Source organism: Panthera pardus, unplaced genomic scaffold (genome assembly GCF_024362965.1).
Source record: "Panthera pardus isolate Hobbes unplaced genomic scaffold, ASM2436296v1 HiC_scaffold_15, whole genome shotgun sequence".
NCBI classification, from domain to species: domain Eukaryota; kingdom Metazoa; phylum Chordata; class Mammalia; order Carnivora; family Felidae; genus Panthera; species Panthera pardus.
This window is the reverse complement of record NW_026526710.1, coordinates 24,811,744-24,828,790: the sequence shown is the minus strand read 5'-3', so window position 1 is coordinate 24,828,790 and position 17,047 is coordinate 24,811,744. Positions and strand designations below refer to the sequence as shown.

At 45.2% G+C, this 17,047-nt stretch overlaps 2 gene segments (V, D, J or C); both read left to right on the top strand.

The window, feature by feature from the left end:
- The window catches only part of LOC109261535 (immunoglobulin lambda variable 1-40-like), a 114,619-nt gene that overhangs the window by 75,213 nt on the left and 22,359 nt on the right, over positions 1–17,047 (top strand).
- On the top strand, positions 5,681–6,561 carry LOC128777056 (immunoglobulin lambda variable 1-40-like). The segment is given in 2 exon segments: positions 5,681–5,813; positions 5,926–6,561. Coding segments are annotated over 2 exon segments (438 nt in total).

Sequence of the window (17,047 nt, the reverse complement as noted above, 5' to 3'; positions counted from 1 at the left end):
TGAACTCCACCCTTGTGGTGCCTGAAGAATAAGTCAGCCTTATTTGCATCTGGTACTATTATCTCATTGGCGGTGACTAGTTTTGTCTTGTTATCTATTATTTGTGAAAAAATGCCAATTTCGGATTATAAAATTATGAAGATAAGATTCAAAATTTTGGCCATTGGAAAAACCCTGCACTTCAATGTTTATAACAACTTATTCTGAATCACTAAAGCCTGAAAGCAACCTAAACTTGGCACAAGGATATGTATTCTGGGTTTAAATGTAATCACCCAAACCAGAAACCAACTAAGAGGTCACCCAGGAGGTGCCACTTTTATAAATAATTTGATAGTTATGTCAAACATTGGAAGACGCAAAACTGCAAACATCTGCAGGTCGTAAGGTGCTAAACACTGAAAAGGAGTTAATCATGTGAACGGAGTAAAACATTCTGAGCCACAGAATTACTCTATATCATACTAATGGCACTTAAATGACACTCTGTCATCATCAGAATTCACTGAACACTGTACACGCCCCATGTCAGAAACTTAACGAGTACGTAGAAAAATGTAGGAATTTGGGGCACATGATGGAAAGTAGAAGGTGACAAAACTCATGTAGCTGCAGTAACACGTGTGAGCCCACGTCAGTGCAGGGGTGGAGCGAGACGCTGAGCCGAGTGGCTGAAAGTGAGTGGAGCCTCTATGTGTAAAGACATAAGAAACTGCACGAAAGTTCTGTCCTCTAGTAACTAAGGTTGTGTCCCGTGGTGGGGGGGGGGGGGGGGTTGACGATCGTGATGTGACTGCACTGTGTACTGTCACCGAACAATGAAGTAAATGGATGGAATGTGGTGCTGGAGCCACAGTTGTTGCTTGAAAGGAAAGTCACAGATACAACCAAAGGAGGAGGCTGGGGAGAGGATGTGGTCATGGATTAGAGCCGCAGATGGCAGTCTGACGACGTGTGTAGTTTGATGGAGACAGAGACTTGCATGTGGAAACAGTCACCAATATGTCCACGGTCCTGGCTTAGTTTCCTCATGAATTTGTCCTTCATGCGTCAGCTGAGTGACACCGGAAGCAATGATGCCCCATAAAGCCTGAGATGCATTTTACCAGATATTACCTTCTAATACTGTTCTCCCGGGAAGACATAGGGCTTTCTCGGGGGAATCTTATCCCAGACAGCAATGGTGCAGGATGAGTACGGAGGACCTTAGTAGTGTCAGAAAACGAAAAAAGTGCAGGAAAAACCCTGCACTTTAATGTTTATAACAACTGATTCCTAATCACGAAAGACTGAAAGCAACCTAAACTTGGCACATGGATATTTATTCTAGGTTTAAAATAATCACCCAAACCAGGAACCAACTAAGAGGTCACCAAGGAGGTGCCACTTTTATAAATAATTTGATAATTATATCCAACATTGGAAGAAGCAAAACTCTGCAAACATCTGTAGGTCGTGGGGGTGCTAAACGCTGAAAAGGAATTAATCATGTGAACAGAGGAAAACACTCTGAGCCACAGATTATTCTATATGATACTAATGGCACCTAAATGACACTCTGTCATGGTCTGGCATTGTCTCCCAAACAAACACAACCAAATCAGTGCACAACCACCACACATGCACATGTGCGCACATATACAAGGACAGGGTGTGTCTAAGAGCTCACGAGCCAACCTAAAGGGCCCCCATGAGGCAAAACTAGAAAGATTTCAACCACAGGAACATAAAAGGATTGGGTTGTAACTCAGTGTCTACACATATGTCTGCCATCCATATTGTTAACTGATGGTATAAATAAATGGAATCAGATGAGACACATTCCCGTGCAGAAATTTCATGGAACAGGTGTAAACCCTTGGCTTGAATGACGTCAGGCATAACCCCCACTCAGGAAGTATGGACAAAGGCACCAACAAGAGGGACAGTCTGAAGAAGTGTCACAGTAAGAGAAGCTTAAGGACAATTCACAACTCAATGTCACAAAGAATCTTAACCGGATCTTACTACAGAAAAAGGACATTAGGTAAAAACTAACAAAATCTGAATAAACTGTGGATATTAATTATGATTTGAACTGTGTCTCCAACAATTCATGTGATTAAAAGTTCTAAAAACTCCCATATTTCAGAATGAGACCTTATTTGGAAATGAGACTGTTGCAGATGTAATTACCAGGGTGAGACCAGTAGAGTGTAACTGCATGTGTTCTAGGCTTTCTCTGTCTTTGTTTTTCCTCTGACTCAGTCTGGAATCATGCTGAAAGAATTTCACCATTGTAGAGAAAAAGGCCTATGAACCCATCCTACCTTGTCCAGAGAACCCTGGTATTACCGGAAAAAATCTAGACATTTGGTTGTCTTTTCACTGTTAACCCATGGAACATTTCCCATATAAAGATAATAGTGTTGAATGTGAGTGGGATTCCCTTTCCTCAATGCCCCTTAATGGATAAGCAGAGAAAGAATTTCTAAGAAAATAGAGGTCCCTTGCACGGTATAGGGGTTTCTATCATGTTCATCCGAGAACAATTACAAAACTGGACTAATAGAGAGGCAAATGGGTCATGGGTATACCAGAGAAGAAAATTAAATTCCAGACTAAGTATAAAGGCCTGGTCAAAACCCAGATTTGGAAGTGAGTACCCTGGGTACTTGTTTGCGGAGAGCCGGTAGTCTTTTGACAAACAGAGACTTCAAAGGCCCCAGAGCCTGTACCATGGAGGTGATGGGATATAACAGGAGATCCTCATAATACAGCAACAACAGCAAAAAGTATTCAAAGTTCAAGGGTAACCCCCATGGACTTTTTATCACATATGAACCGGGAGTGAACCTGGAAAATATGAGGCCTTGAAATTGGTTTCGATTAGAGACTGGTAGGGGTGCCTGGGTGGCTCAGTCGGTTAAACTTAGGAATTTGGCTTAGGTCATGATATCGTGGTTCGTGAGCCGAGCTCTGCCTTGGGCTCTGTGCCACGGAATCAGAGCCTGGAGCCTGCTTCTGATTCTGTGTCTCCCACTCTCTCACTGTAACTCCCTGCTCTCTCTCTCTCTCTCTGTCTTTCTGTCTCTCTATGTCTCAAAAAAAATAAACATTAAAACAAATTTAGGTTGGAGACTGGTAGTGATGCCAGGGCCCTGCAGCAAGCAAACCCAATGTCAGGGAACACTAATATGTCCAGGAACGTAAACACTGTAAACTAAGCCCTATGGTGAGCAGCCTGGACGCTGTTAGTGACCTGAAGAAAATTAATGTCTCCATCCCAAGCACCCGGAAGAGGATCTACTCATGCTCCTTCCCTGAGTACTGAAAGCTCAAATATCCATCTGCAAAGGTCTGAGTGTCCTCTAGGGATGCTGTGTGTTGTCAGAGCAGCTGGGTGACCAGGACCGGGGTCAGCGGTGGCCTGTTCACACTGACACTGAGAGGACAGGGCTGTGAGGCAGGCCAGCAGGAAAATACCCGAACAGGTATTTTCCAGACAGAGCTTACTACCCGACAGAGCTCAGTCCCATGACCCAGAAGTTCCTGGTGCTCTAAGCCCTCCTTTTTCAGTGTGCAATGTTTTATAATTACTCACACCAGATCCCTCTCCAGTCCTTCTCTGTGTCACGCAAGGTTCTACTCCTCCTGTAAATATTCACACAATTATTTTCCCCAGTGGTTTATCTAATTCCTCTCTGCCCTGTTCTTGACAATACATCTAGGATATATCTCCTGGGATATATCTCCTGGGATACACAAACTACGTATAAATAAAATATAAGATATAGTTATACACACACACACACACACACACTTCTAGTCATCAACTCTCGGTTAACATAGAACCGTGTGCTCCAGCCCTATAAATATTTAATGCTTCCCGTTGAATACCTCCCATGAAACATCTCCTCCTTGTCTGTCATAGTGAGTCACATGAAAACCCAACATGCTCCACGACCTTGACACTTTTGTTTGTCCTTGCAGCACTGAGTGTCTGCAGCTTACCGGTTAGCTGGTGCTCTGGAAAGGTTTTTGTTATTTAAAGAATACATCAGTAAAAAAAAGGAAAAATGCACATATCCACATTCTTTACCTTATTGCCAAAACTAGTATCTCTTCTTTGTTTGAATCATCATAATCCATCCACATTTTTTTTTAATTTTTTTTAACGTTTTTATTTATTTTTGAGACAGAGAGAGACAGAGCATGAACGGGGGAGGGTGAGAGAGAGAGGGAGATACAGAATCTGAAACAGGCTTCAGGCTCTGAGCTGTCAGCACAGAGCCCGCCGCAGGGCACGAACTCACGGACAGTGAGATCATGACTGAGCCGAAGTCGGACGCTTAACCGACTGAGCCACCCAGGCACCCAATCCATCCACATTTTAAGCACAGAGATGGAGGTCATCTTAGACAAATCCTTAGACCTCACACACAGCCTCCAGGTAATTCCTAAATCCAGGGATCTCCACATTAAATATAATGCTAAAATGTCCACGCTACTCAAAGCACTCTATAAATTCAATGAAATCCCCATAAAAATTCCAATGATGTTTTGCACAGAAATTTAAAAAAAAAACCTGAATTTTGTATAGAACCAGAAAAGACCCCAAATTGCCAAAGCAATCTTGAGAAGGAACAAACCTCGAGACACCATACTTCGCACTTTCAAATTATATTACAAAGCTGTAGTCATAAAACCAATGTGGTATTGTTCTCAAGAGACACATAGATTGATGCCATAGAATAAAAACACCAGAAAGTCATTCAAGTTCCTCTTGACCACCAGGGAAGACATAGGCTGAAAACGGTCCTTTGCAAGGTCTCCAGAACAGAGCTACCATAGATTTGGGAAGGGTTTCAGAAAGAATATACATGAATCCTAGAGAAGATGCCCTAAATGGGATCCTTAGGATCTCACTGATATTTCCTGATGCACTTTGGGAGAGAAAACTGGAATCACTCAGACGTCTGGCAATGAGCACATTGACATAGATGTCAAGACAGAGTGTGAATCAAGATACTCCATCTGGGTAAGATGCACATGTAAAGAACAATCTCACCAGGGTCAGGTCCCAATTGCCAAAGGCCCCCATGGGAGTTGCCCTCTGCTCTCTGCTGCTTCCTGCATTGGCACGGTCACCTGGAGCCCTGCCTCCACTGTCATATCCAATTAACTCCTTCCCCTTTTGATACACCTTTACTGTTAGAGGAATGTGTGTAGAGACAACTCCTCAGGCCTGACCCATTAAGAGTCAAGGGAGCCATTGGACAGGCTCACGCCCAGGAGTCTGAGTAGAACAGAGAGTCTGTCTTGAGGTGATAGGGGGCCACATGTGGGGACACCTGGTCTAACCCTGAGGCAGGGGAGAGTGGCTAGAGCAGTGGGGAGGCAGAAGTGGTCTCTGATGGGCTGTGCTCACCTCATACAATGGCATAACTGTGTCTGGACACTAAGGGGCACTCAAGGCCTGTTTCTGAGGGGTCACGGTAGACCAGAGCTGAGTCCTGCCACCTGCAACTGTCTGTGCCCTTGGCTCAGGGCTCACATCTGTGACCTCCCTACCCCCTGCCCTGAAATTGCCCCTCCCTTGCCCATCCCCCTGACAATCTCAGGCAGAGGTACCTATAGAAATCAGTGAGGAGTCAGAAAACAGGGGGATCGCATTTGCATGGTTGGGCCCTCCCCTTCTCAACAGTTGAAGAGGTGAAGGGAGAGGTTAAGGGAGGCTCTGCTCAGCTTGAGGCAACAGAAGGCAGGATCGGTGCTGACCTCCACCATGGCCTGGTCCCCTCTCCTCCTCACCCTCCTCGCTCACTGCACAGGTGACTTGATGTGGGGACACGGGAAGGGGTCCTGGAAGCACAAGTGTGTGCCTGATTCCTCCTCTTGTGTCTAGACCCCAGGAATAACATCTCTGTTTGTTTCTCCTTCCAGGGTCGTGGGCTCAGTCGGGGCTGACTCAACCATCCTCAGTGTCTGGGGCCCTGGGCCAGAGGGTCACTATCTCCTGCACTGGAGTTGGTAGTTACGTGGGTTGGTACCAACAAATCCCAGGAATGACCCCCAAAACCATCATCTATGGTAATAGCAACCGACCCTCAGGGGTCCCTGATCGATTCTCCGGCTCCAAGTCTGGCAGCACAGGCACTCTGACCATCACTGGGCTCCAGGCTGAGGACGAGGCCGATTATTACTGCTCATCGTGGGACAGCAGTGGCAGTGCTCGCACAGTGGTCCAGGCCTGTGGGGAAGTGAGACAAAAACCTAGTTACTCATCTGTAAACAGGGAAACACATCAGCAGTTGCCTCCTCAGCTTAGCCTGTGATTCTGCTCATTCTGTGGCTGATGACTTGGGCACAGGTCCATGCAAGGGCACCTCCCGTGAGTGAGGTTCCTCCTGTCCTTTCTGTCCTCAAAGTCACTCTCAGAAAACCCTTCCGACACAAAGAGTCTTCATGAAAGAGAAATCTCTTGTTTTATCAGCTGAGGTATTTTACTTGTAGGCCTGGTCATATCAATTTTTCCTTCTGATATAAAAAGAAATGAAGCATTTTCATTTTTCCTCTGAATTCTACCCATGTGGTGCCTGAAAAATAAGTTAGCCTTATCTGCATCTGGTACTATTATGTCCATGGCAGTGGCTAGTTTCTTCTTCGTATCTCTGATTTGTGAAAAAATGCCAATTTAAAAGTATAAAATTATGAAGATAAGTTTCAAAACCTTTGTCCATAGGAAAAACCCTGCACTTCAATGTTTATAACAACTTATTCCTAATCGCGAAAGCCTGAAAGCAACCTAAACTTGGCACATGGATATTTATTCTACGTTTAAATGTAATCACCCAACCAGGAACCAACTAAGATGTCACCAGGAGGTGCCACTTTTATAAATAATTTGATAATTATATCCAACATTGGAAGAAGCAAAACTCTGCAAACATCTGTAGGTCGCGGGGGTGCTAAACGCTTAAAAAGAATTAGTCATGAGAACAGAGGAAAACACTCTGAGCCACAGATTATTCTATATGATACTAATGGCCCTTCAATGACACTCTGTCATTGTCTGGCATTATCTCCCAAACAAACGCAAGCAAATCAGCGCACAACCACCACACATACCCATGTGAGCACACACACAAGGACAGGTTGTGTCTAGGAGCTCACGAGCCAACCTAAAGGGCCCCCATGAGGCAAATAGAACGATTTCAACCACAGGAACATAAAAGGATTGGGTTGTAACTCAGTGTCTACACATGTATCTGCCATCTATATTGTTAACTGATGGTATAAATAAATGGAATCAGATGAGGCACGTTCCCGTGCAGAAATTTCATGGAACAGGTATAAACCCTTGGCTTGAATGACGTCAGGCATAACCCCCACTCAGTTAGTATGCACAAAGGCACCAACAAGAGGGACAGTCTGAAGAAGTGTCACAGTAAGAGAAGCTTAAGGACAATTCACAACTCAATGTCGCAAAGAATCTTAACTGGATCTTACTACAGAAAAAGGACATTAGGTAAAAACTAAGAAAATCTGAATAAACTGTGGATATTATTGTTACACGTTGAACTGTGTCTCCAAAAATTCATGTGATTAAAAGTTCTAAAAACTCCCATATTTCAGGATGAGACCCTATTTGGAAATGAGACTGTTGCAGATGTAATTACCAGGGTGAGACCAGTAGAGCGTAACTGCATCTGTTCTAAGCTTTCTCTGTCTTTGTTTTTCCTCTGACTCGGTCTGGAATGCTGCTGAAAGGAATCTCACTATTTTGGAGAAAAAGGCCTATGAACCCATCCTACATTGTCCAGAGAACCCTGATATTACCGGAAAAAATCCAGACATTTTGTTGTCTTTTCACTGTTAACCCATGGAACATTACCAAATAAAGATAATAGGGATGAATGTGAGTGGGATTCCCTTCCCTGAATGCCCCTTAATGGATGAGCTGAGAACGAATTTCTAAGAAGACAGAGGTCCCTTTTACTGTATAATGTTTTATATCAATGTTCATCCTGAGAACACTTACAAAACTGGACTAATAGAGAGGAAAATGAGTCATAAGTACACCAGAAAAGAAAATTAAATTCCAGACTGAGTACAAAGGCCCGGTCAAAACCCAGATTGGAAAGTAAATACAGTGGATACCTCTCTGCGGAGAGCAGGTAGTCTTTTGACAAACAGAGACTTCTAAGAAAAGAATAATAAAGGAACTTAAATTGTTTAAATCTAAATTTAGATTTAAGAAGAGAACAAAATAACAAAAATGATATTAAACTTAATATACTACATAATGATGTTAAATTATATTGCATTTAAATGGACAGATTGTTCCAGTTACAGACATGGATTGACCTAACAGAGCATGATGGTTAAAATTTAAAAAAAAGTATACCCTGTAACCATGAAAGTACAAAAAGATGTGGTTATATAAGTGTCACGCCAAAGACTAAGGGAGGAAATTTTCTAGAAAACCAGTGACACATTTAATAGTGATAAAATAATCTATTCAAGAAAAAAAAGAAGCTCAAATATAATAACATACCTTTGCAAAACTATCTGAAGAATAAATTATAGAAGCAAAGAGAGGAATAACTAGTCCACAATTACAGTTGCAGATATTCACACAACGGTCTTAGTAACTGAATGAATACAGAAAAAAAATAGTACACATTAAAAAGAGAACAGAAGAATTAAAAGGAGTACAAATCTGAATGGTATTTGCTTAAGTAATTACATAAAGACAGGAGTAAAAAAAAAAAAACTGAGGGATTTCCTGATTTACTTCTAATGGATTTGTACGCTTTATCTTGGTTCTGTGAGCAGGGGTGCTCCCTGCGTTTCCTTCTTATTCCTTTTTTTCTTCTTCCCCCCTCTGTTATCTTCTCCTTTCCTTACCACTGACCCGGAGCTAGTGCACAGCAGGAAGCGATGCTCCGGCCACTGCACGGGGAGGACGGACTTTGCATATCTCACGTTCTTGTTCCCACGTAGTTCCCACATGCCCACCTTTACACATGTGACACAAACCCCTTTAACTGTCCTCAACCTTATTTTTCCCTCTCATGTCCTTCCCGACAGTGCACACAGCTGGAGCCCTCAGCTCATCCTTTCCCTCACCCTCAGTCCAGGGCCACGGTCACCTCTCCATGCTCTTCCTTGTGGGCCCTACTTGCTCATCTTCCTCCTCCAGATTCCCTGTATACTCAGCCCTCAGGCCCTCCGGACACGGCCTTGCCTGCTCTGTTGTCGTCAGGCATATTGTTGAAACTGACACCACAAAGTCTGTCTAAAGTATGTTTCTTAGTTAATAATACTGTACTGTAGATTTGAAATTTGCAGACAGGATAGATCTTAAGGGTTCTCATAAAAGAAAGAAAGAAAGAAAGAAAGAAAGAAAGAAAGAAAGAAAGAAAGAAAGAAAAGAAAAGAAAAGAGAGAGGAGAAAGAAAGAAAGAAAGAAAGAAGAAAAGAGAGAGCAAAGAAAGGAATGAAGGAAGGAGGGAGGGAGGGAGGAATAAAAATAGAAAACTGGCATGTATACGAAGTGATAAATGTATTGATTAGCTTGATTGTTCCACCTCACAATTTTAATGGATATCCAATCTCCATTCTGTGCCTTAAGTGCATACAATGTTTGATTTTTTATTATACTTGGAAAAGCTGAAAAGTTAAACAGAATTAATAATAAAAACAATATGCTGCATTTCAACAATATTTCTCCCGTTTTCAATCTCTAAGAAATACAAATAAAATAAAAGCCAAGCACCTCACTCTGACATAGAAGTACTTTTACACTTAGGCGTCAAACGTCCTCACCCCTTTCGCACTTACATTCCATTTGCTCAAAGCTGCTGTCAAATGACGTAGTTTCCGTCCCCTCAACACATCATATCTGATGCCCCACCCACCTCCAATTCCATCTTTCTTCTGGGAAGGTAGTGTGTTTTATTTGTCCTGCTGTAGGAACCCTGGTCCCAACTCTCCACCCAGAGAACCAGTCTCCTCCCTCACGTGGCCCACCTGAGACAGCAGCTCAGGTGTGTTCTTCCAGAAACCGCTGCATTCTCAACCCACTGCGGCCCCATTCACGGTGCTTGGTGGTGATTCACCACATTTCTTTCTCTGACAACACAGAAATTCTTGGTGGGAAGGCTGTTTGTTCATATGAGTTACCTTGGGCACTAGGGCATATGGCACGTGGATGCTTGTGGTCTGACAGTGGCCAGGCTGTCAGGTCAGTGTCCCTGACATCCTTTCCAGGGACAGACTGAAGCTTGACCTGTGGGCAGCAGGGGGCACTGTCGGCCTCCCCAGGAAGAGCACACTGGGGGCCCCCTGCTGTGTACCCTACAACCCCCTTAGGGCGCCCACACTTTTGCCTATGTGTGCTAGTGAGGACTCAGCAGCTGTGTCCCCTCTGGCTGGGAGGGGTCTCCTGCTCACAGGTCTGTGGAAATTTCCGGCAGCTGCTTCTTCCCTGGTCCCTCCCAGAAGACAAACTCTGAGTCTCTGTGGAAATCAGCCCCCTCTTTCTAAGGGACTAAGCTGACACTTCAGCTAGTAGGCAGGATGGAAATCTGTGTGAACAGCCGGTCCCCATGAGTCCAGGGAGAAGACAAAAGAAACCGCTACATGCCCGCCCTGATCTGGGGCTGCAGGAGGAGCATCCATCATGGCCTGGACCCTTCTCCTTGTGCTCCTGGTGCTCCTGGCTCACTGCACAGGTAGGGACATCTCCAGATCCATGGCAGCTCTTGAGTGGGTGTCACCCTCACTGTCACAGACCACCAAGCAGCTTCACCTTTTCCGCTGCCCCGTTTCCCATGAGGGTCTGTGTTTACAGGTTCCCTGTGCCAGCAGGGGATGACCCAGCTACCCTCCTTCTAAAGACTTCCACTGTGCTCCAGATCTATGGGGAAGTGAAACAAAAACCTGGCCTGCACCCTCCTGACCTGGTGTGCCCTTCACAACAGGGGCTCTACCCTGCCTGGCTTAGGGGGTCAATGGCATTGTCATTTCTTCTGTCAGCACCTGAGTTTCCTCAGTCCACTTGATCTGATAATATCACATACTTTTCTTCAGATCAAAATTTGGATTAATCCATTGATAATATAGTCTCACCCTGTTAATGTTGCATTGGAAGTAATCCCATGCTCAGAGATTAATAGCTCTTAATGAAGAAATTGGATAAAAATGAAAAGGCTGATTCCGGCCATGCTCTCTGGAGAGTGTAGAGTGACTCAGATATGCTTCTGGTCCGAGTGTTTCCATTTGGGGTGGGGATGCAATCCCCACACACACGTGGGAATTGTATTATCTATTCTAGCATCAACCTCCAAAGATGAAAATTAGAAATAATATCATCTACAATAGCATCAAAAATATGAAACATATAAGGAAAGATCTGAAAGAATTTGAGAATTTTATGCACTAAAAATTATAAACCATTCAAAGGGAGATTAAAGGTTTAAATACATGTACAGATCTATCTGGCTTATGGGTCTAAATATTCAACTTGGGGGCGCCTGGGTGGCTCAGTCAGTTAAGCGTCCGACTTCAGCTCAGGTCATGATCTCGTGGTCCGTGAGTTCGAGCCCCACGTTGGGCTCTGGGCTGATGGCTCAGAGCCTGGAGCCTGCTTCCGATTCTGTGTCTCCCTCTCTCTCTGACCCTCCCCCGTTCATGCTCTGTCTCTCTCTGTCTCAAAAATAAAATAAAAATAAACTTAAAAAAATTTAATCTTAAATATTCAACTTGGTAAAGATGTCAATCCTCCCAGAATTGACCAATACAATCATTGTAATAGCTTTGGTAAAATGTCCTTGAAATGGTGGGGAATTTTAGAAAAGAAAAAAGAAAAGAAAGTAGAAACACTAAGAAAACATGTGACTGGAATATAGCCCTGGGAGAATCCTGCCCTGTGTCCTCAGGCCAGCTTGTCTCTGAGGAGGATAAGGCCCAGGAAGTTGGTCTGAAGTCAGAAGAAACAAGTCAGGGTGAGAGCACAGACATGCAGTGTCAACCAAGGACACGGACCGGGTAGAGGACCCTCTGTCCGAAGGCGGAAGCACGGAGTGTGAGTGCAACAGGCCTGTTCCTGGGGACCCCTGGCGATGAGTCTATATAGTGCCCCCCACAGTGTGCATCTGGGGCGATGGTTTCTGTTCATCACTTCAACCTGGCGAAGGACCCTGTGACTTGTAACTTGTTGGAGAATTGGGGCCAGAAGACAGGCACATGAAGAGGGCAGCATGTGATCTCAGAAACTCTGTATTTTCAAGGGTTACAAGTGGAACTTGCATCCATAATTCCCGGGAAGACAGTCTGAGGAAACTGATCAAAAAGAGGTCACCTCCAATGGCTGCCTTGGCCTCTCTTGGAAGGCATGTGGGTGTATCCCTACCCCACATGGGATGTTGTTTGCCTGGTCTTGTGGAGGCATATGTAGTGGGAAGTCATGCCTACTGGAGAAGTCTTGTGTGCTGAAGTTCTTGACCGCAACTTAAGGATGACTTTGAACCCCACTGACCAGCACAATGAAAGGCCCCATGTCCCAGGCCTAGGAGGAAATGAGATTCTAGCTCCTTGAGCACCCACTCCCAATTTCATCTGTCTACAATGATAGTTTTCATGGATTCTTTCTACTAACTTGTCAATGTAAGGCAAGATCTACATGATCTTGTAAGGAATGATCTGATCTGTGAGGAAATTTAAAATGAGTGTGTATCTTAGCAAATGTGTATCAAGTCTCCTGCACCGATGTAGCAGAGGAACGCCCAGGGTTTCCTTCTCAATTTGTATTCAGATTTATTTTCTCTTTTCTGCCATTCCCTCCCCATTCGCTAACCTTGCTGGCATCCCGAGCTTTGTGCTCTGAATCCCCAAAGTGAGTTAGGCTTTGGACCAAGTAATAAGGAACTCCAAATATCCCTGCCCCCTATATTTTCTGTAATTTAGGTTTTGTTTCCAGGATCTACAGACTCATCCATCCATGAGGTTGGGGTCATATCTCAAGGACAAAATCATCTGTAGCAGAAAAAGCAGCAACATGAGATGAAATTGTGGCCTGGCACAAAACACATATGTGGAAGCCATAGAAATAGGGACTGAGGAGATCTTGTCTCATTGTTATCTGAGACGAAACCTCTGGCTTCAGGTCTGCCAAGGCATGATTTCTTAGGTCCTGTCCTAAGACAAGTCTGACCACTGGGTCCAGACATGGGGCCATCTGGACAAACACTGTTCCAGATCAGTGAAGAATCAAGATGCAGCCTCCCTCCTCCTCTTGTGGGCCCTTCACTCTCTGGACACTTATTGCATCTGACTGTACATAATTTACAATCTGTCCTCATCCTCTCAAACTATGTCCCCAAATCCAGTCCTTGGCAACACATATTGTGATACCGTCTCACATTGAGCAGAAATCCCTTGATGCAATGGTCAGCCTTCCCTGGGGGCCAGGTCCATGAAGTGTCAGGTTTGAACCAGAGACACAGGAGTCCAACTGCATTTGACTTAGGACAGTTGACTCACCAAGAGTTCCTTCGTCCCACACTATTTACTAAAACATACTTGGTACCACACTTGGTCTAGAGGCTCAGGATACAGTGTAGGCAAGACAGGGATTGCCCCTGTCATCAGGGAGCTGACGCTATCTGGGAAAGGGAAAACAAACCAGAAAAAGCATAAACACATGTAAAATGTTACCATGGAGTGAGGGGAGTTGAGTATTGCAGGTGGATACAGGAGCCACTGGAGCATTTGACAAAAAGACACAGGATCTAATTCAAGCTTATGAAGAAAAGTCCAGATGTTTCAGTGAACATGAATGAGGAGGAGGGAGGAAGCAAGCCAGTGGGAACACCGGTAGCTGTTAGAGGATAATGGGCAGATTCAGCAAGTTTGGGGAGGAAGGAGGCACCGAAGAAGGGGGTGTGGCTTCGAGCTAACCCTTAGGAGCTGGATGGCATGTGAGTGAGCTCCTAGGGAGAACATTCTTGATCAGAGGTATGGAGATGAGGACCCAAGTTCACCCCCATGATGGAAGCGTCAACAACCTCCCTGTCTTGTTCAGTGGTAACATGGGGATATTTCGGGGTGTCTGGGTGGTTGGGTCGCTTAAGCATCTGACTCTTGATTTCAGCTCAGGCCGTGATCTCACGGTTTGTGAGTTCAAGCCCCACGTCAGGCAGCTTTGCATTGGCAGTGTGGAGCCTGCTTGGGATTCTCTTTCGCTCTCTCTCTGCCCCTCCCCTACTCATTTTCTCTTTCTCTCTCTCTCTCTCTCAAAATAAATAAATAAATAAAACTTAAGAAAATAAAACACAGGCATATTTCCTCTCCAGATAACAAGAGGGAAATCCTTCAGGACTCACTCTTCTTTCTCTGATAGTTATCTGAGACGACCCTTCTCCATGACCCCCATGTCCCCAAGCTGATTTCCCACATAGGAACAAAATGCCTCTGCATTCCCATGTATTGCATCCACACAACAAGCCATCCAGAATAAGAGATTCTCGTCATCCTGGACCCATTGATCAGGAATCCCAGGCTTCAGGACTGGACCAGATCTCTTACACCATCTTCCCTGCCATCAACATGGTACCAGAAAGAAATTCATCTGATTTCTCCCAGAAAAATGAGGTTCATCCCAGCATTTGGAGCTGGATCAATCACGTTCTGACAGCATGACTGGAAGATGTGGGTCTGGATAGGAGAGGAAAAGGTCAGACGGTTTGTGCAAGCATCCCCACCTTGTATATCACTCAGCTCTTTATTACCAGCTCTGCCCTCCACCCTCATAGCTGGTTCATGTTTGAGTCTTGTGTTGTGTACGTTAAGAGCTGAGCAGGAGACACAGACCATGGGGTTTCTGTCTCATACGGTTGTAATTCTGACTCCCAGAGTTTTCTAATGTCTTATAAAACATAAGACATCCCATGACCACCTGTGGTTTTCTCCTCCATCTGTCCCTTCCTCAGGAGAGGATCAGTCCCAGAGGCCCAGCACAAGATGCTCTGTACACATCTCATGATGGTTCCTCATCTGCTCCAGTCCCCAGTAAGTGCCACCCCAGGCCACCTCAGGATCATTGCTGAGAGACTCCACCTCACAGGGAGGTCACAGAAGGCACTGACACATTTAACCTTTTCTGTGTCCTGGGAGTGGGATCAGAATTAGCCAGACTCAAAAAGCCAAATATCTGATTCTCATACAAATACAAAATGAACAAGTGTAAAATATGTTACTCAACTCATCTATTAGTGAGAAGACCAATAAAATGGTGAATCTTGAATAAAGATCAGATAAAAAACAAAAATACTTACAGTTCACCAGGAAAATGGACTTTGAAAAAATATTTTTTTGTGTGTTGGAGATACACTGCTAAATTTGTAACAAGCAAGGAATCACATAAGAGGAAAAAACATGTGTCCTGCACAGAAAGAGACACGTCTTCATGGGGGTAGCACAGTGCTCTGGATTTGATCCTGACTGAAAAGGAATCTGAGCCGAGATGCCACCTCGACCCTGACCCATGAACAGCCAAGGTAGCCATGGCCAGACCTTGAAGAGTCTGGGTAGAGTATACAGCTTTCCTTGAGGTAATGGGAGGCATCATAAGGGGATACCTGGCCCTAAAGCAGGGGATAGGGGACAAAGCAGTAGGATGTCAGGAGGTGTGTCTGACTGGCTCCAGTCACATGTCACACAATGCTGTGTCTGGGCCTGGACCACCAAGGGACACATACGGCCCATTTCAAGGGTTAAAAGGTGATCAGAGCTGGGACCTGCCACCTGGAACTGCCTGTGCCCTATGTTCAGGGCTCACAGCGGTGACATCCACACCCCCTGGCCCCACACAGCCCCTCCCATACCCATCCCCTTACCTCCTCAACAGAGAGGCCTGACCCAGGGCCAGTGAAGTGTTAGACAGCTATGAATCTCATTTGCATGGACAGATCCTCCCCCTCTTAGAGAATGAAAAGGGGGAAGACACCTATTAGGGGAGGTCTGCACACCGTGGGTTACAGAAGGTAGGAACAGTGATGACTTCCACCATGGCCTGGACCCCTCTTCTCCTCACCCTACTTGCTCACTGTACAGGTAACTGGATGTGAGGCCAAGGGAAGGGGCCCTTGGAGGACATGTGGGTCCTGCTTTTTCCTCTTGTCTCTACACCCCGGCATCACGGTCTCTGTGTCTCTCATTCATTTGCAGGGTCCTGGGCCCAGTCTGTGCTGACTCAGCCACCATCAGTGTCTGGGACCCTAGGCCAGAGGATCACCATCTCCTGCACCGGAAGCAGCTCCAACATCCGGGGGGTGGTAATGCTGTGAGCTGGTACCAACAAGTCCCAGGAATGGGCCCCAAAACTGTCATCTATTGGGATAACAGCAAACCCTCGGGGGTCCCAGATAGATTCTCTGGCTCAAAGTCTGGCAGTTCAGGCACGCTGACCATCACTGGGCTGCAGGCTGAGGACGAGGCTGATATTACTGCTCAGCATGGGATGATAGTCTGAGAGCTCACACAGTGCTCCAGGCCTGTGGGGAAGTGAGACTAAAACATGCTGTCCCTGCAGTGATGGGATTTCTTTTGCAGCCCCCATCTTCTGCCAAGATAGCCGGTTCCCCTTTTGTTTGACCTAAATCTGAGGTCTGAAACCCAACTCAGGGAACTTTCTCTAGGATATGTGTCCTTGTCCTCTCAATTGTGTCTCTGCAGCCTGTCTTGCAGGTACACATTTTCTGTTTCATGCAAACTGAGCAGAAATTCCTGTACGCTGGGATATTGCCCTGGGGACAGAGTCCCTGAGGCTTGTGCCTGTCTGCTAGGGCTACCATAACATAACCGTAGACTGTGTGGCTAATCCAAAAGATATTGAATTTCTCACAGTTCTGGATGCTGAATGTCCAAGTTCAAGGTGTTGCCAGCTTTGATTTCTCCTGAGGTCTCTCTCTTTGGCTTGCAGATGGTGGCGTTCTTCCTGGGTGCTCACATGGCCTTGTTTGTGTTTTCTCCTCTGGTGTCTCTACCTCTTCTTATAAAG